This window comes from Amborella trichopoda, chromosome 2, assembly GCF_054954075.1.
Source record: "Amborella trichopoda isolate Santa Cruz 75 chromosome 2, AtrichopodaSantaCruz75HAP2 v2.0, whole genome shotgun sequence".
NCBI lineage: Eukaryota > Viridiplantae > Streptophyta > Magnoliopsida > Amborellales > Amborellaceae > Amborella > Amborella trichopoda.
Window position 1 is genome coordinate 21302107 of NC_142337.1, and position 21047 is coordinate 21323153.

Below are 21047 nucleotides of genomic sequence, written 5' to 3' on the forward strand. Positions count from 1 at the left end.
ATCAAAGTAAATCCTTTTACTACTTTGAAATTGTTTTTTGACATTTGATGACCGAATGTTTGAGTTTTCTCTTTCAAAACCTAACATTTGTTGGAAATTCAACCCTGCAGCAGATGAAGTGTTGATAATTAAAAGTATGATTCATAGAGATTTCAATGCAATGATAAAGGTGAGACTTACATCAACATCTGATTATTGTTTGTCAGAGAAATTTCCTAGCTCTTTAATGATAATTATAATGGATTACATATTTTGGTGCAACAATCTATTAGCATAGTGATGGAATGTCGTTTTTAGTTGTGTTAGTATGTTCTTGATGAGTTACAAATTTTGAGCAATCTTGCATGGATATTACCGATCTTCGCTTATTGATGTTTTGACATGCTTGTCTGGCATCTATTAAGTTGCTAGGACCTAGAGAAATGCATTGCCCATGTTAAATCCTGGATTTTTTTTTTTTTAAAGAAAAGGTGATATCAGTAAAGTATAACTATGACACACAAAACCCACAAGATGTTGGTATTGGGCAGCTCAGACTGGGTGCTTAGTTAGACCTGTACAATAAAAAAAGTCATATGTTCAGAAACAACTAGTCTCAAAAACCTGTAAGGTAGGGAGAAACTTGGGGGGGGGGGGGGGAGCATTGAGGGAGGGTTGGGAGAGAGAGCATAGAGAGGTGAGATTGTGAGATTTGGGGGTAGAAAGAGGGTAGAGGGAGAGATTGAGACATGAGGAGAGTTTGAGAATTGGAAGGGAGAGGGAGAGAACGAAGGCCAAGGTGAGTGAGCCAAAAAAAGACGTAGTGCAGAAAGAAATAAAAAAGGACGTGATGGAGGAAGTATCTACAGAAGAGGGGGGGGGTGAGGGCAGGGTGAGGACAATGAGCTGGAAAAGGTTCAGTATAGAAAGAAAACAAAGAAAAGGAAAAATAGTTGGCATCCCACAAACTAGGGCTCATTCCAAAAAGATAGAGCACTTTAAAACCTTGAAAAATTATGGTTGCACTACAGTGGTTGTTATTGCGGCTTTATTTTTTGCCCACATGTTAGCTATCGAGTTGCCTTCTACCAGGTATGACAAAAGTCGAATCCAAGTGGCCTCTATAAATGAGTAATGGGACCAAAAGTATGGTGAGTCTCCAAGGTTTTTTGACTTGCTAGACGCCCATGAAATAACTTTTTGGAGTTGGCTTTGACAATAAGATGTTTTCCCCAAGTTGGCTTGTATCTTTGAGGGCTTTGATGAGGGCTATTGCTTTGACCCAATTTGAATTACAAAACCAATTCGGACGGAAACAACTCTTGGTTTGAGCCCTCCGAGTCTCTAAAGATGCCTCCAAGACCACATTGGCTTGAGTTCCCCTTGGAGCATCCTATTCGTTGACCTTCATGACCCCTTGAGGAGGGGGGGGATCAAACTTTGGACCGAGGTGGCTTGGATGGTTTTGATTGAAGGATGTCCCATGGATTGGATTCGAAATGTAATTTGGAGAAGCCCTTGATATGATTGCAATTGTTGGCCAAGAAAGTTGTAAGATCTCTAGCTCTTTCTACAGTTGACCTCATGCTAGTCTTAAAATCTCAAAAGTTTTAAGAGTTTCTCCCCCCTCCCCCCCCATAAGGACCAGAGGGTACTTGCCATGGATACTTTCCAAAGGAAGAGGCCTGTTGAGGTTTTTTTTTTACTGCCTTGGAATGGGGGGGCCAATTGAAGTCTTTGAGATGTTTGGCCCAAACATCAGAGGCAAATTCATAATGGAGGAAAAGATGAGATTAGGTTTCTTCCTCTTCTCCTCAAAGAGGGCATCTTCTTACAAGGTTGTAACCATAGTTACCGGAATCTATTTGCCGACCCTATGATTCTAGTTTGGAAACCCGATTCAGCGATTCCGTTATGGAATCTTCGCCAAAACCGTTTCTTGAAACCAAAGAATCTCGATTTCTTAATTTAGGAATCGTGTTTCAATAGATCTTTAGAATTCTGAACCCATTATTTTTAGAAAGGTGTTCCCAAAATATATCGAATCTTAACTCCAGCAAAGATTGAATCTTTAGTCCACATTGAGTGATACATGATTCCATATGTAATGAATCTCGTTTCCTTAGAGTTTTGAATTTTGTAATCTCCAATGTGTAGTACATCGGTTCATAAGAGTAGGGAAGTGTGATTCAATCAATATGGAGTCTTGCTTTGACCTCCATGACATGGTGAAAGCTCCTCGCAGCAGCCCGAACGGGCTGAAGAAGGAACAAATTGTAGCCCCCGCCCTCCCACACTCCCCACACTCGATTCCAAGGATGTTGGAATCACGATTCTAAACTGCAACATATTTTTGTTCTACATATATCAAAAACTCGATTCCATAGATGTCGGAATCTTAATTCCACATATCAAGGAATCTTGACTCCTCGAGTGTCGTTTCCAGGGGGTGGGAATCTCGATTCCAAGGAGGCCGGAATCTCGATTCCAGATGTGGATGAATTTCGAATCTACTTTGGTCGAGACACGATTCTAGGATATTAGGAATCTCATTCCCTGTGATTCCCATTGTACGGATGACGATTCCTAAAGCAGGAATCTTCTAGGCGGTTGCGACTCCGCGATTTTGATTCCTGAAATGATTCGGGTTTCCAAGCATTTCCAACAACTATGGTTGTAACCTCTCCTCTTAAGTTGGTTCAAGGTTAAGTTGCTGTTGGAGATGGCTGGCCAGGTAAAAAAAACTTGGATTTTTTCGGGTGTTTGGGCGAGCCCTGCTTTATTGTCAGACGCTGAGGGTGGGATGAGGTATGGTGAAGTGCTTTATAGCAAGTGATTGAGGAGACCCTTGTATGATCCTTAGCTCACTGAACCCTGTAATGATCCTATCTGTTGAAAATGAAAGAGACTAGAGTACCATGGAGAATTAAGAGGTCCTCATATTCATGGTCATGGAGTGCTCTTGTGGAAGCGGGTGTCCATACTTGGTTAAGGTCATTATGTTTGAAGTAAGGAGCAGCAGGGGCATTGGGGTTAAGAGCAATTGCTTATAGATTTGGCCAGGTCTCCTTGAGAAGCTGGTTGCCTAAGTGTGATTCCAGAAAACAACTTTTTCTCCTGGTTTTACTTTGAAATTTATGAAAGTCACGAAAAGATCGTGACTTGGAAAAAATTTTTGAAGCTAGAGGCCTTGGATTCCTCTTTGAAAACCGGCCTAGCAAATCAATTTCATACTTCTGAAGGATAACCTGGCCCACTAAAGGTTTTGGTTGGTGGTGAAGCACCACCACCATTTGCCAATGAGAGCCAAGTTCATCAGCTTGAGGTTGTGAATGCCAAGGCCTCCAACCTTTTTTTGACTTACAACTTGATCGCAGGCAATTTTAGGTGAATTTTATGGTTGGAAATATCTCCAGCCCTTTGAAAGTTTCTTGTTAGCCTTTTGAAAGTTTCTTATTAGTCTTTTGAAAGATTGCATAGATTGGGATAATGGAGACTGGCATTGATGAGAGTAGTCCTCCCTCAAAGAGAGATGTACCTGCCTTTCTAATAGGCTATTCTCTTTTGGAATTTTCGATAATGAGGTCCCTTAGGGCCTTTTTGGGACCTAAATTGAGAGGGATGCAAAGATATTTGGCTGTATGGTCGGTATTGCATCCCAATATATTGGCAGGGAGCAAAAGATAGTCATTTGACAGATTGATCCCCATCAATTTAGACTTGGATATATTGATTTTCATGCTAGAGGTGAGTTCAAAATATCTGAGGAAAAGCCAGAGGTTGTCGACTTGTTTGGTGGTGACAAGAGTGTCGTCTGTGTATTGAAGGAGACAAATCCCATCTCCAACCCTAGAAGATTTGAAGCCAGAGAGAGTGTCCCTCTGGTACATTCTGCACAGAGATCTACCAAAGCTTCCAGTCACGATAACAAAAAAGGGTAAGGGATGAAGGTTCCCCTTATTATAAGCTTTTGGATGGGGAGAGAAGAGTCCCTTGGGGAGCCATTGACATGGATAGAAAAAGATTTGGAGGAGATGCAGCCCATTATCCAGGTTCTCCACTTTTGTCCAAATTCCATTTTGAAGAGAACATGGTCCAGGATAAACCAATCAAAATTTAAAATTAGACCAGGCTTCTTGATTTGGTGTGTAATGTAGGGATCCATGAGCAACAAGAGCCCCATCAAGGATTTATCTATTGTTAATGAAACCACTTTGGTTTTGCGAAATGACTTGATCCAAGATGGTTTCTATTGTGAAGTGTGAACTTTGGAGAGGATTTTGCAAGAGTTGAGAAGCCTAATAGATTTAAAGTCTTTGAGGTGATTAGTCCGCTCAAATTTGGGGATGAGGGCAACAAAGGTCACATTCATTTCTTTGCTGGTAATATCGTTGTGGAAGAATTCATTGAAGAAAGCGAGAATGTCAGGGGAGAGAGAGTGCCAATACCTAGAAAAGATGACGACTGGAGAGCCATCAGGGCCCAATGCCTTATCTTTTGTGAGTTTGGCGATGGCTTGTGAGATTTTCTCCTTGTGAAATGGTCTTTCAAGCGACTTTGCAGAGATAGGGGTGCAAGGGGACGAAGGATATATCGGTGAACTAAGGATGAGTGCCATAGTCAGCTGTGTATGGACTTTGAAAGAAAAAGGCGATGACAGATGGCATTAGGTCCCACAAACAAATTTTGACCAACAGAAATCTAGGTGAAGGGCACGGCAGCTGCAGCTAGCAATTTTGTGGAAGAACGCTATGTTGCGGTCACCCATGGCTAGCCACTTGACCTTGGACCTTTGGAACTATAAAATCTCTTCCTTCTTTAGAGTTTGAAAGTATTCAGATTTGGCCTCCTTTCTCCTTTGGATTTTGACAGAATGTGGACTTTTGGGCTCTTTAGAGGAATTGAGTTCCTTGATTACTCTGAGACGGGATATCTTGAGGGACTTGAAGTTGATAGGGTCGGATCAACTCCTAAACTTTGATTTGGTGTTCGAGTAAACTCAATTTCTCATAAAGCCAGAAGCCTTCCTACCCAAGAGTAGAGAAGGAGGACCGCCAGTTGCAGACTACGTTGGCAAAAGAAGGCTCTTCGATCCAAGCCAATTTAAATCAAAAGAGTTTAGGATTAGAAGAACCAGTTTGGATGTTTAAGGAGGATGAATTTGTTGTCAGAAGTAGGTTTGACTACAGAGTAGGAATGGGTGGTAGGGAAGGAATCTTCCAACTCTGGAGATATCAGAAATTGATCAAGCTTAGTTAGTGTGGGGTTGGTGAAATGGTTGGACCAAGTGTAAGAGGACGTTTTAAGAGGTATGTTGATTTTGTGAGATGAAATCCGAGCATACTAGCGGTGATATGGTTGTGGTGGTTGGACTTGTACGACCATCCGATGATGTTGAAGTCACACCAAGGACTCTGAGCTGGTTGGGAATTGGCCAATGTAGCACATTCATCTCGGAAAGCTTGTCTATGGTTGGGTCTATTGGGTCGGTAAGGTTCTGTGAACTTCTATGTGAAGTTGTCGGAGATTCTGACAAGGTATAGGGATACTGAGAAAAGGCCCATAGAGCTTGGGAGGGAAAGGATAGAGGGGTCCTAAATGTTCCATATTCCTCTAGAGGCTTCTTTGGCTTCCAAGGCAGTCCACTGGTAGGAGTGCTTGCCCTTGACTCTGTGAATGTCAAACAGTTGAGGGAAAGGAGATTTGATTTCTAAAATAGCTAGGATATCAGGATTGAGCTGTAAGGCAAAAGAGAGAATGGAGTTTTTCTTGTGGGATAACCAATCCCTCCAACGTTCCAATCAAGAATCCTTATTTGGGATGATGGGAAGAGGGAGGCAGGTGTCTTGGGTAAGGCCTGGTGGATGGGGAGTTTGAGGTGATGGAAGATGTCAAACTCAGGTAGAGTCGAGCATTGTGCTTTATGTATGATCTATTACCTGACTTGTGTTGTTGTAGAGAATCTTTGATGAGTTGGTGGCAGGTCCATTGTAGCTGAAGCCCATCTCTTCTAACATCTCCTCAAGGTGAGTTTCGTTGCAATTGATGCGTCGGATCTCCTCCTCGTCCACTATTTGAGGTGCTTCGAGACTCACTCTTCTTAAGGGACCTCTGGGCTAGTTTTTGAGATCTGAAATTGCTGGTTGGTTTACATGGTCTCAGAGGTGGGCAAGGTGGGTGAAGAGTGGTTTTGAGATGTTTGGAGTTAGGCGCTGATGTTAACTGGTTTGGAGATGGATTTATGTCATCTGATAGATGGGTGGTGATAAGCAGTTGTTAGAAGGAGAGGGGTATGGTAAGGGTAGAGAGGCTAAAATGAAGGGGTGGGTGACCATTTTGGGAGAAAGAGGCCAGGAGCAAGGAGAATGGGGGGATGAAATGGCGGTGGTGGGGGAGGAGGAAGTGGGTTAGAGATAGGAACCACTTTGGGTGAAACGAAGCTTCCTGAAATTCAGAACTTAGAAATAGATGAGACTCACTAGGGGAGAGGGGACAAGGATATCAAGCTGAACTATGTCAGGATTAATGGGGGCTGGCAAAGTATTGAGAGGGATTGCAATTTTATGGGAGTGAGAGAAAAGATGGGAAGGCAGGGGGGGGGGGGCGGATGACTTTTGAAAAAATGATTAGGGAACATGGTGTAGGCATTGGGCCAAAATTATTATAGGATGGGGAGTAGGTAACCATTGATTCAGTTCAAGAGGTTTGGGTGGCAGAAGTAAGCGAAGAAGAGGGGGAGAGGGAGGGTGGAGGGGTTAGGGGAAGAGGGTGGGTTGGTGTGGCTGTTTTTGTGATTGGTGTTAGGAGTTCAAAGGAAAAGAGAGGCTTAGTGGGATTTTGGGGATTTAGGGTGGGAATGAGAGCCGGGGAGCATGGGGTTAGGAGCTCGAGGTGGTGGTTCGTAGGCTGCATGGGTGGTATTATTGATGATGTGTCAAGTTGGGCAGAGGTGATATGATCCAAGGGGGAACAACAATGGAAGAGTCACGATGAGGATGTTAAACCTTATATTTTTTTTTATTTTTATTTTTTTGTGTTTTTTTACTTAGGGAAGAGAGAGCATAAGGGGAAGTCCTAGGGAGTGAAGGTAGATCCACCTGAAAATATTGGTCCTGGTGTGTATTTTTTCTTTTATTTGAATGTTGATTTGGGACATTGGTAGGGTGGAATTCAAGACATTGTGTTGTGCCATCCGACCACCCTGACCACAAATACCTTGAGCCCGTTCCTTTCTGGTGTGTTACATTGATATGGATGTGACCACCAATACCTTGAGCCCATTCCTTTCTGATGCGTTACATTGATATAGATGTGTTATTACATACACAAGGACATCTAGGCTCCCAATTAGAGTGACATAGCTATATATATATACATATATATATATATATATATATATATACACACATATACATATACAATACACCAAGAGACATATACACATTTACACTTCTTAAGTCAATACATGAATGTCAATATATATATATATATATATATATATATATATATATATATATATATATATACACAAAATACACCAAGTGACATATACACATTTAACACTTCTTAAGTCAATACATGAATGTCAAGCTGCCCAACTTGTCAATAATGGCCTGAAGCATAGTTGTTGGACATGCCTGAGATTCTGAATCAATTTAGGAATCAGAATCTCAGAATCACGGGCAGCTAGCAGATTCCTATTGTCTGAATCGCTATCTGTATAGAGCGAATTGCAGGAGACAAGATTCCTACTTTATTGGAATTCCAATAAAAATTGGAATTGAGTTTCGACCAAAATGGTATCGAGATTCCTACCTCTTTGGAATCAACTTTCAATTAAATTGGAATCAAGATTCATACTATTTTGTAATCAAGTTTCAACCCAACTTGCATCGAGATCTAGACCATTTTGGAATTGAGTTTCAACCCACATGGAATCAAGATTCCTACCTCGATTGGGGTCGAATTTCGACCGAATCGTAACTGAGATTCCTATATCTATAGGATCACACACCTAAAAACTTAGAACCAGAATAGAAATCAGCAGGAAACGTGTTTCATAGGGCGAAATGTTCGAGGTTCTACAGTAAACGCATGCAAGAATCCCTTTGTATTGGAATTGATGTATTGAGCATTCTTATCCATGGTTCCTCTTGAATAAGATCGAGATCTGCAAAAGTCCTAAAGACTTGTACAAGGGTTGCCCTGGTAACTCAATTGATGCATTATGCCTTAATCACGATATTGGAATCAAAATCGAGTGGCTGTAATACCAGATGTGAGGTTTTTGGAGGTTCTCATTGAATAAAGAAAGAAAGTAACAATGCCTGATTTGTAAACAATGAAATTCAAATAAAAAAAAGGATATTCATTTTAGGTTAAGTACAATTGATAGACACTTGTAGTCCACTAAGGAATCTGTGATGGTGTTTAGTTACATAACATATAAACATTATCTCATGCATACTTGAAACTGAGATTTCCATTTCCTGAAACTGAGGTTTTGATTTCATATATATAGTTTGAAAATGGGACTTTGTTTGTGTCATTGTGATGCTCTAAATTGTAATCTGAATCGAATATAAAGTTCTTTCCCAATTATCTTTAAGAAATAGCCGCCTAGTTCTAGCACTATCAGAATCACGGTTTCTTGCATCTATGAACCATAGTATTTGATGCTATGGAATCTGAATTCGAAAAAAAGCGAATTGAGATTCAATAAATATGGCATCTAAATCAATAGATATGGACTTGAGATTCAATAAATCTTGGAATTGAGATTTGAAAAATGTGGAATCAAGATTCCTAGAATGTGGAATCGAGATTCCTAATTGCGTCTTTGGAGCTTCAAAACCCCTTACTCACCACTGAGGACGCAAGCAGCTCACCCATTCCTTACTACCTTAGCCGACCATCAGTTGAGTCTGTGTCTGAGGCCTCTCCCGCTTTTGTTAGTTCGACTTTGGTGGACAATATTGGATAATGCTTAGGGGAATATCAACTCTGTCATGAAGGTCATGGGTGTGGATTTCAATGAACCCCAAGTGGTTCTCAAAGCTTTCGTTTTTTCAGATCAAGAGATCCAACCCAAGACTACGGCAAAGGGCAAACGAGAACTCGTCAATCTAGACTTTGGGATCAATTACGGGCCGACTGTTGCTAGAGATCAGGGGACATCTTCTGGTCTCCCCTCATCCCGGCGATCATTCAGATTCGCCCTCCCTCTCTACCCCCCTCATGAGGATTTTGACTTGGAATATCAGGGGTTTGGGTGACCCCCATAAGCGCAGTCACGTCCACAACTTTGCTTCCTCTCAATACCCCTCTGTTTTAACTCTGGTTGAAACTAAACTCCATGGACCTTCCCGCTCTCTCATTCGACAGGTTTGGGGTTCTAGACCCTGCCAATGGATGGCCTTAGATGCCCAAGGGGCATCATCTGGGATCCAACCCTTCACAACTTGTTATCCTCTAGAGTTGGCGACTTTTCAGTTTCCATCTCTCTCCTCAAAGAAAATAACCTTGCACTTCTTGGGAAATGGTGGTGGCATTTAGCTACCCAAAACAACCATCTGTGGCAAGAGGTGATCAACTCTAAATACTGCAGTTCCGACCCCTCTTGGGTCCCCTCCCGACGAGCTCATAGCAACTCCTCTAGGATCTGGAAATCCATACTACGCTCTTACCCACACTTTCAGTCCAAGATCAGGTATAGGCCTAGGCTGGGCGACAAAACTCTGTTCTGGATTGATACTTGGCTGGAGAATGCACCCCTAAAAGACCTCTACCCTGGACTTTTCTTGGTGGCTAGTGACTTTAAAGCGACTGTGAAATCCCAGTTCCAGCTGATGGGTAATAGGAGGGTGTGGAGTCCCATCCTTTAAAGACCCCTTTCGAACCCTGAACTTCAGGATTTCACAGTCCTCTCCATTAGTATTCCTGCCCCTTCGGGGCCAAGATAGTCTTATATGGACCCCTAACCACTCAGGTTCTTTCTTGGTGGCCTCCTTTTACTCCTCTCTAGCTCACCCCAAAAGCCCCCCCCCCCCCCCTCCCCCCTCAGTCCCACTTGTATTATAGACAAAGTTTGGATTCCTTCGGTACCTCCCAAGATTCAATTTTTCAATTGAATAGCTGGGTCTGAGAGAGCCCTCACAGTGGATCAATTACAACGAATGGGACTCCAAATCCCAAATAGATGCATTATGTGTACTGAAGATGAGGGGACCAATGCTCATCTCTTCATCAATTGCAAGTTAGCCTTGACAATTTGGGCTGACATCCTTCAGTTATTCCAATGGCAGTGGGCGACTCCACCTCATGTCCCTCATCTCATCAGTTCAACTTCTCAACTCCCTGGCCTAAGGCCCGTACACTGCTATGGCTATGGCAGGCTTCGTTGGCTGCCACTCTTTGCACAATCTGGACTGAGAGAAATGCCAGAATATTTCGAAGCCAGATATCTTTGTTGAATGCACTAGTAGAAAAGATCAGAGCTGTTGTCATTTTCTGGGCCACCCACCACAAACATTTCAGAAATCTTTGCCACTCTGATTTTCTACACAGTTGGACTCCCGTTCTTTCCTTCAAACCTTAGAGGCGCCCACTCTCTTCCCATTGGAGACCACCCGAAGCAGGCCACATCAAACTTAACTTTGACGGGTGTTTTCTTGGAAATCCTGACCTTGCAGGCATAGCTTGCTCCGCAACCACAACAAAAATACCCTTTGCTCCTTTTCTATTCCTATTGGTGTCTCAGATTCAGCAATTGCGGAGGTTTCGGCCCTCCGGGAAAGCCTCAGGAAATTAGACACTAGCTGGGGACAGTCTGTAACCATCGAAGGCGGCTCTTACTGTGCTATAGCTTGGGCCTCAGGCACTGCCCCTTGGCCTTGGAGGCTTGACAGTATCTTCGAGGAGATCTGTCAAGTCACAAGGAATCTACAAATCTCATGGAATGACATTTGGAGAGAAGCAAATGGTGAGGCTGATTCTCTAGCAGAGGCTGCTGCAACCTTGTCTCATGCCAACCTGAGTCACCCCTAGGGGACTATTTTTGCTCGGTTTCGTATCACATATTGGAATTCGTCACCTAAATGGTTCAATTCATGTAAAGCATTTTTGATCTACCCATGGTTTTTGTACATGGCACCCGTTTGTGGGTAGCCTATTTTTGGGCGGAGCCCATCTGTGGGTATCCTGCCCTCTTTTCACACATTCATTACTCACTTTAAGTTTAATACAGTCAACATATTAAAAAAAAAAAAACTTCAAGGAAACAGGTTCCATGGAAAATTGCTAAATTAGGATTCTGAAGCGGAATTGCCACCTGGTTTGAGAGATTCCGGTAACCATGGTTTGAGGCCACCCAACTGATTGCCTTTGTAAATACATTTGCCCATTGGTCCTTAGTTTGATATATGGTATACTGTTAATTTTGGGGTATACTGTTAATTTTGGCAATGACCCTCTAACAAGCGGAATGTCAATACACTTCGATGTGTTTCTTTCTTTCATGAAACACTGAATTGGTGGCCAGTTGGATGGCTGCCTAAGTATCACAATGCATACTTGCCTTCCATACCCATTTTTAAAAGTAGAGTATGAAGCAAAATTCAATCACATGTTGTGGATGCCATAATGTGGTACGAGACCTCTGAACTATAACAGGCAATAACAGTTTGCTTCTTGCTCTTCCATGCGACTAGACTACTGTCAATGGATTTGCAATAATCAGTATTAGATTGGTGATTAATCTACCACCCGGCCAAGTTGGCATCAGAGTAGCCAATCAGGTCTAGACCAGTCCTTTAGTGATAGAAATACCTCGACCAGGAGCTGATGAGATGTCACAGGATGTGTTATAGCATCCTTAAGTGAAATTTGAAGTGCATCATGACCTGATTAACAACATAGATGATATTGGGTCTTATGATTGTGAGATATATGAGACTCAACAAGACACTGATGGAGTCTAGTGTCTTCTAAAGGTACTTCAGAAGTTTGATCAAGTCAAAAAGAGGGATCAGGGGGAAGATTGATGGGCTTGTTTCCCTGTTTCCTTAAGGAGGTCTAAAGTAGATTTACATTTTGATATGAACATCCTTTTGGATCTAGCCACTTCAATACCCAAAAACATATTTAAGAGGACCCAGATTTTGAATGTTGAAATTTGGCTAATATGAGAATTGAAGGCAACAAATATTTTCTGTATTATCCATGTCAAGACAATATCATCCACATGAACCAGCAAGATCTTAGTCCCTTAAGGTCTTCTTTGTAAAAGTATTTTGGATTGCTTTCGATGGAAACCAGGACTTAATGCTGCTTGGCTTAACCTTCAAACAAAGAAAATTTCTCGACTGAAAATGTCAAAACATGCTTGCGGTGGCTATTTCTAGCCATTTTATGGCTTCTATAATTTGCAAATTTTCTCATTGGAATATGGAGCAGACAGATTTTTTTCTTCTAGATCACCAGGAAGGAATTCATTCTTGACATCCAGTTGATAAATTGGCAAATCTTTAGAGGTTGGTCCTGAAAGCAGCACTCGTACACTTCCCATTTTCGCTATTGGTGCGAAAGTCTAACGATAATGTTAACCTTAAGTTTGAGTTCATACTCTCATGACCAGTGTTGCCTTTTGTTGTTCTATACTACCTCCTACCCAGACTTGAATTTATGCACCCATTTACACCCAACAACTATTATAAGCAAACAATCTCCTGTATTTTACTCTTATTTTGTTCTTTTTATGTTTGTCAAATTCATCTTGCTTTGCCTTCTTCCACTCAGGAAAAAGCATGCTTTTTAGGTTCTGAAACATAATCAACACACGAGAGAAAAGAAAGGGATTATAAAACAGTCTTTCAATGCGGTGAGTGGTCTTTGTGTTTTGATATAGGAAGATCAGTAGGAGAAACTTGAACAAGGGATAAGGACGGTTCTATTTCTTCGGTTTAAGATTTCTTTGAATGTTGGTTGGAGGCTTCTCCTTCGCTTGGCCTATATGGAAGAGCCATTGGAGAAAATATGTAAATGAAAAAGCTCCCTTTTAGGTGATTAAAAGTTATAGAACAGTAATAAAAGTATTTAGTATCTTTGACGAATGTTGCATTTCTTAGGACATAATAACTTGTTACCTAAGAATTACAACATTTGCAACCCTTAGGACAAAGGATAATAGGCGCTTCTTCCCCCCCCCCCCCCCCCCCCCCCCTCCCCACTCCCCGACATCTTGATTGTATTGGGGCAAAGCATTCATTAGATAACTTTATCTATTGCTAAAAGAACGCAAACAACATTGTTAAGACTGTCATTGCATTTTATTGATGGAAACACAGACTTTAAGACTCTTAAAAATCGGTGACCCAATCGAGCATATCTCAATTCCCCCTTTTAAGTTTTGATGGGTAGGACCAATGCGACTAAGGTGTTATTCAAAATATAGAGACTGTTGTTCTCAAGGTTTTAAGAAATTGATCGGTGATCCGAATCAGCCCTTTGGATTTGTTATCCGCTTTGGGAGATTGCGATTCGGATTGGCAATCTGGTTTATCAAATTGGAAATTAAAGAAATTTTTAAAAAGATAAGTGGGACTGGTTCTGGCCAATTTTGGGAGAAAACTGGCCTGAATCGGTCCAGATCGGTTGGTTTCAGTAATTAAACAATAAAGAATAAAAAAAGTGGGGCCAGTTCTAACCGGTTCTGACAAAGAACTGACCAGAGCCGGTCGGAATTGTGGTCGATTCATGGGGAGAACAGTTCGGTTCCCAATATTTTATAAGATTCAAATCGGCCCAACCGATTCCTGATCCGTGTTGGCGGGTTCTAATCCAGATCACCGATTTTTAAACAGTAGTTGTTCTCATATCTTTTGCCAATCATCTTCTTGGTGTTCAAGTCCTGAAAAGACATTTAGAAGGAAAAGATGTTAGCAGGTAGTTAAGATTCTTGGTGAGAATAACAAGAGAACGAATTGCAGGGATGGTTGGAACATGGAAAACTTTAGAGAAAGGATTGTGGGAAGAGAGAGACAGATTGCAGGGAAGGTTAGAACATGGAAAACTTTAGAGAAAGATTGAAGGGGTCTAATTTACTTTTAACGAGAGTAAGGAGAGATCCACAGACAAAGCATATGTAGCAGGGGAAGCAACTAATCACTTGTCATATGCTCTAAGGTACCTGAGTCAATGACCCCATCCGAAGATGAATCAAGGATGGACATTAGTTTCCTTAAATTTTCATGCAGTTTAGACATAAAAGATGTGGTGTTGCGTCCCCTTTATAGTTGTCGGTCTCATTCAGCTTTCCTTCTATCAAGCTGTCTCACAAGTGGCAAAATTGAGTTGTAAGAGATCTCTCTTTATTCATAATTGCAAGTCTTAAGATAGAGTAATACAACTTGGTCATTAAGAACTATGATATTACCACTGGTTCACAAATCTCGGATGGTACACATATTTGCCCCCTTGCAGTCTAAAAGAGGACCATGTTGGTCTATATTTCTCAGATATGTGAATGATCTTAAACCAATCTAGAACCCATCAGTCCAAATCTGCCTGGGTAACATTTCATAGGTACAAGATGATGATACTCAGATGTGAAACCTAGCACTCCAAAAAATGGATCATCTGGGAAATAGTGGTAAGACTTCCGTAGATGATACATAGACCTAAACCCAAGCATTCTGAAAAGTGGTCTAGTTGCTTGATACACATAATACAAGTTCCTCTTAGCAATTTTCAGATATGCATAGTGATACACAAATCTAAAGTACAAGCAAAATCAGAAGATTGAGCAAGTAGAGAATAACTACTCTGTTATCATGTTCAAACTACTGTTGGTAAAACTGAATCAGACCAGCTGATTCCATTGGGTGGACTGTGAAGAGGCCCGGAACTAGCCCTGTTTGATCTGAACTGCCAATTGGTTAAACTGGTCAAAAACTGGTTTGAAATCATCGGTTTCATCTAGTTGTACGACTTGAACTGGTTGTTCAACTACGTTGACCTGTTGGGCTGGCTGATTCAATATTATTTTGACCAGTTGAGACAGGTTTTTGGCTTGTTTTATAAGTTTTTTTATATTATTTATTACATTTTTTTAATATTTTTTATTTATATTTTCTAGACTGGTCTTACTGCTGAACCGGCTGGTGCAATTGCTTTAGACCAGATGGTGCCCTCACTCTTTCTCTCTCTAAACAAAAAGGTATTCTATAATACCTTGCTTTAAAGAAAAGGGGAGGAGGTTAGAGGGTGCAGGAGAGCGGAGGAATGGGCCAATGGGGGGAGGATAGTGGGTTGGTAGTATTTTGCAGGATCTTATGCTTTTCAATTATTGTTACCTTTGGCATCCATAACACATTGCTCAATCGTTTTGTCCCCAGAATGTTATAGCTACATACTAGACAAATGTTGAAAGAAATGCTTCAACCTAATTACATGTTTACTGCAACACTCCAGGGGCTTCCAAATCCAGTTTATCTTTTCCAAGGTATTGTGCTTCGAAGAGGTGCGAAAGGAACAGGAATGAAATCAATTGAGCTGGCTCTCTCCATGTGTGATATAGTTGACATTTATGGCTTCACCGTCGATCCTAGCTATACAGAATGGTCAGTTAGTTGATGTTCTTGCACATGATCATTTATCAAATTATCATTTAGAATTTCTGGTGTATTTCTAAATATATGCTGCTTTTCTTCTTTTTCGGTATGATATTATGAATCATGTGAAGAATGTTGATCTATGGCATCCTTCTGAGTGTCTCATGTGAACTGAATTGGAAAAAATAGAAAAGTATCGTATGTATTTCACTATTTTTTGGTTTTTTACTCTTTTTTTCTACTTATGGTTCTACTATATTATTGGCTACTAAGTTTGTCCAAAATGTATGTCTTATCCTTTTGCTAGTTCATTGATGTCTCAAAATATCATAGCATGGTAGAGTTGAATTACTCGCATGAAAAAATTAGTATTCATATATCGTTCTTAGAATTATGAATAGACAAATAGACTCAGGTAACATAAAGAAATTTCGCACAGTGGAAAATGGGGGCTAGTAATTTTGTTAACTTGACAACTTGCGATCATGCATACTACGTGTTGAGACCATGTACAACATTCAAAAAGAAAAAAAAAAAGCAACCATGCACTGTAAGGAAAAGCAAATGACGTAGCCAAAAAAACACAATGATACTTTCTAACAAATGACTTGCCAGAAACATCAAGTATACTTGTTATGATTTGTAATGTAATGAAGCATAATCGCTTGTGTTTCACTTGTGTGGTACACTGTTTTGATGACCTGATCCCCAAAATATGTTTGGTAAAATTAAACAACAGATATGTTGCTTTTAGTGGAAAGGAGCCATGCTGGTGGGTAGCATTGTAGGTTAGGATTTTTAAGAGTGAGGGTCCTAGGTACCTGTTCTGCTCGTTTTTTTATGAACAGCTTTCTTAGGAAGTTCCCAAAACTATTCCTCCGGCGACTCTTAAGAAGTTCTGTATTTTCTTCATCTGTTCTTATTCCACTTTGTATACATTCATCATCTGGGTGCTTCCAACAGAAAACTGTTTCTCTCCCCTGATTTTCATCCTCTCTCCCTCATTTTCCCTGTAGACAGAAGTCTATCAAATGGTTAATGTGCATAGCATAATTTCAAAATGAAATCAATGGAAAATACTTACCCAAAAACAACGAAAATCAAAGGGAAATGAAAAGGTGCTATCTTTGATATGGGAAAAAAAAATCCTCTATGTATTATTCAGAATGGAGGAACAAGATTCATGTAGCCATCCCCAGTTAATTGGGAAAAGGCTAAGATGATGATGATGTACTATTCAAAAAGCTGATCATTGACAATGTGGTTGTTTGATTAATGTTTGAATTATGGTGGTCTTCTATGGCTTGAGGTGGAACACCCCTGGTAACCTGTGTAGATGTCAAACAAGCCAATTGGGTAGGTGCCTCATGCTTAGTACCTGGGGATGCCTGTCTTCCAAGTGGTCGCATGTGAACTTACTTTACCTCATGGATTTTGAGGGCAAAAAATGCAGCCTTGTTCCAGGTGACATTGTTCTTTCCCCTATCTTTATGGGGCTAAATCAGTGTAGGATAAATCAAACCGGAACGGTGAACCGAACATCGGCCTGGAAGCGGTAACCGGCCTAATCGGTAAATCGGCCGGTTCAACCGTTCTAACCGGGCAAGTCCCAGGTGGTCAAATTTTTTTTAAAAAAATACAAAAAAAATCTACTAAACTATGAAAAATATATTTAAAAAATAATTAAACAAAGCACATCCAAAAGAAGTTGAAAATTAATTAAAAAATAAATTTTAAACAATCGATTTGTGTCCAGGGGTATTTTTGATATTTTCAGAAAAAGATGGGAAAAATAAAAATAAATATTAATGGCCAAAACAATTTCCAATTTTTTCTATAATGATGAAAAACATTAAAAATACATTACAAACAAAATCCCTTATTTTTTGGGATTTTATATAATTTTTTTGTAAAATACCCGGCTGGTTAACAAAACCGGCTGAAACAAGAACCGGCCAGTCTGATCTAACCGGGCAGTTACTGGTTAGAATGGGCGATTTTTCCAACAATGGGCTAAATTGGTCTGAGATGATTGAAACTTATTTTGATCTTTAGCTTTATTTTCCAAAATAGTTATTTTTTCTAAATTAAGTTCAATAGGATTGAATCTTGGTAAGACATTTCCAAAGCCTTTTGCATAGCTATGAAAGCACATTTTACTGATTCAAATATTGAAGATCACATTTTCCAAAGCCTACTGCATATCTTTGCAGTTTTCTTGACTGTTATTTGTAAATAATAAGTTTTTAATAGATTTTTATATTGTTTGTACGTTGACTCTTATTTGAATTTAACACTTTATTATCCGTGCGTATGCACTCATGTGCACACACAAAGGCACAGGTACTATTTTTTTTTTGTACAATGTGCTGATATTATAGAACATTCATTCACACACATGTGGGCCTTAGGGATGCCAATACAACTGAAGCAAAACATTTTGCATGGAGCCAAAATTATTCCTTCAAGAGTTCACAGGCTAGTCATTGTTGAATGTGGCTCCTTGAATGTCATTAGACAATCCCATGGAATGGACCACACACCCATGGAGTGGAGACTAGATAACGTGATAGATGAGGTCCTAACCTTTGTCCAGATCAATAATTGAAAAACTGCCCATTAGCATACTGGTTTGTAATCTGAATCGGTGGTTCGAGTGTATGTGGTATCCAATATACAAATTATATTACAAAGCTCAAATATCTCCGGTGGCTAGAGTTTGTGGACACCATCATTAACTTTGGAGGTTCTAAGCCTCCCAAGCGTGTTCTTGTTTTAATTAAATTTTTATGTAGATACTATATATATTATATTGTTTGTGACGTTTAGAAAAAAAAGGGAGGGTTCAAACCTCCAACCTTATGGTTACATCCACAAGGACTAGGTAATTATATATTATATACTATATATCCTTCTCAAAATTTTTTGTTTGTCTGATCACCAGTCCAGCCTAATTGGATTGCCGATCCGGCCATTCTGGATTGGGATCGGTCCTTGGGCGATCCACCCCATCAATCTGGTCTTCGAAACAGTGTTGCAAATCAATGTTATTAGACCAGACTGATCATCGACTTGGTGAGGACACCGGTTTGTTCGACCAGTTCATTGATCAGGCTGGTCTAGAAAATATAAATAAAAATATATAAAAAACTTGTCAAACCTGGACTGAAGTGGTTGGTTCAATGGGTCCAACTTGTTCAACCAGCCAGTTTAGACTGGTTTTGACCAATTAGTCTGGTTCCTTCTTCAAACAGTCAGGCCAGCCTGGCTAGATCGGTCTTAATATCATTGGTTTGTATGGACCGATTGCTTTCAATTTGTGCTAAGGGAAGCACATGATTTACGTTCCCCTTGCGTGTATGGTTAATGGAAAGCCTGGCCTTCTATTGGGCCAGGGTTGCCTGCTTTGCAACCTCTCTCACTCGTCCTTTAACCTACTTGCATGTCTTCCCTTCTCTGTTCTGATTGGAACTACTTGATGTAATCGGTTTTCTTCAACCTCTGTCAACAACAAATAAAAATGGTTTATTTTGTACTTTTATAATTTGATAACCTACGTATTCTCAATTGCTCATTTAGTGTCCTAAGCAAGCGGGCTACCAACTACCTGGGGTCGCCTCCCAGTGTTGTTTACATGGTCCTTGAGCAATATTATGGAATGTCTGGAGGCAAGTATCAGGCATAGATCTGGCCCGGTGTATGGATCGAATGGATTTTTCTGGCTTGTTGACGAGCATGTGGGTTTCTTCCTCGATGCCCTAGTACTTACTCGGACATAGGTTTCTAGGTTATGGGGATTCAACTACTCTAAGGAGTGCCTGAGGTAGTAATTTAATGTTTATTCCCCGATGCATCTGATTTTTAGTAGATTCATACTCTATGCGTGTTGGGCGTATGCCTTTAGTCCTTGATGATGGAAACTTGTGTTACACTATTTCACAAAAGTGCTGAACTATGAAGGTTGCTTTTGTTTGCTTGATGACTAATCACCCAAAAGAAATTCATTGCAATTATTTTATTTATTTGTTTACTATGTGATTCTTTTTTAAGATAATACCTGCTAATTAATCACTCAAGTAGTACTGCATTACAACATGGTATGATACTTTCTTTTTCGTAATACAGGACACGTTACTTTTCAGCCCCTAAGAAGGGGCATAATCCACTGCAAGGGAGAGCATACTACCAACTTCTGGAGTGCCTTGGTGTAAGATCTTGAAATCACTGCATCCAACCTAAAATTTATTCTTTCTGTATCCTTTATTTGACTTCATTTTCCCATGGAGCGGAATTGTTTCAGGAATCGCAATGTGTAAATGATTTTCATTGTGGTGATATGAACAGGTTATTAGGATTCATTCTCCTACGAGGGCTAACAGGAAACAAGACTGGTCTGATGTACCTAGTAGGGAAATGATAAACCATGCTCATGCTGCTGCTTATCACCTGAAGAGAGCCCAAACTGGTCAGATGGATAGTGACTTTGGACCTTTTCGCTCTTGTAAGGTTTGGGGTTCTGTTGTTTCAGACAAGGGACCATTTTCAGGTTCACCCGACATGAGTCAGACTAGGAAGAAGTCAAATTACAGCAAGTGGGAGGTGCTTCCATTTGAGAGGCTAAGAAAGGAATCCCAGGAGCACTACATTGAAATGGGGGGCGTTTCTTTGTACAAAATGGATGGAAACAAATTGGATGACCTTGTGTGCGTTAGGCATGACCCGAGAGGTTGGACACAAGCATGATAACAAGCACAGAGGGTCGCTTATGTATTGAGGGATCAATAGTCTGCAAGCGAAGTATTGTGATTCTGTGTATGTGGCTGTCACGAGAAATAGAGGAGAAGCAATTGTATATGCCCAGTGATAAAGTGGATCAAAATTTGCTGATGTTGTTTGGGTGCATAGGCGGTGAGGGTGGCAGGGTGCCACGACATGATATCTTAAATTCCATTCCTACAAGGTCAAGTTAACATTGAGAAAAAAAATGAAAGAGGGGTTGGGTGTGGTTTTAATTTTCATGGTTGTAAGGTGAAGTGTTCAAAAATCCAAAGTTGATGGTGGACATTGAGATTCAGTCTTTCGCATTTGGGATCCTTTGGATGAAAGGATAAGGTTGGGGATTAGCGGGCCCAGTGATTGAAGGACTAGTGCTCTGGCCCACCCGGATTTCAAAGTTTTTCTTGGACGCTTGGGAAAACAGTAGCAAAATGAGATCTCTTGTATTTAGCTCCATAAATTTTGTTCACATGCTATTCTGAAGTGCGGCTGACCTCTCTATTGCAGAATTCACTGACAATGCAGAATTCAATGACAATTGTTTCTGTGACATGTTAATGATTAGCATTTGGCTCGGTTCAGAGGGCTGAAAGTGTTATTCAACAGTGAAAGAACTTGTGTTCTATTTTGAAATCACAATCATCATAAACAAAAAATAAAGGCAAGGTAAAAATCTTCCCGCCA

The 21047-nt window shown here is 40.5% G+C and overlaps 1 protein-coding gene across 2 annotated transcripts in view; it reads left to right on the forward strand.

Annotated features, from left to right (window-relative positions):
- LOC18440242 (sialyltransferase-like protein 5) overlaps positions 1-21047 on the forward strand; it is a 43256-nt gene extending 22209 nt beyond the window's left edge. For both annotated transcript variants that reach the window (XR_016050467.1, XM_006850393.4), the window contains exons 8-11: positions 111-169; positions 15448-15596; positions 19713-19794; positions 19932-21047. Coding sequence is in view for 1 of the 2 variants with exons in the window: in XM_006850393.4 (XP_006850456.1) it covers positions 111-169; positions 15448-15596; positions 19713-19794; positions 19932-20330 (689 nt within the window). In the remaining variant the exon portion in view is untranslated. The remainder of the gene's footprint in view (positions 1-110; positions 170-15447; positions 15597-19712; positions 19795-19931) is intronic.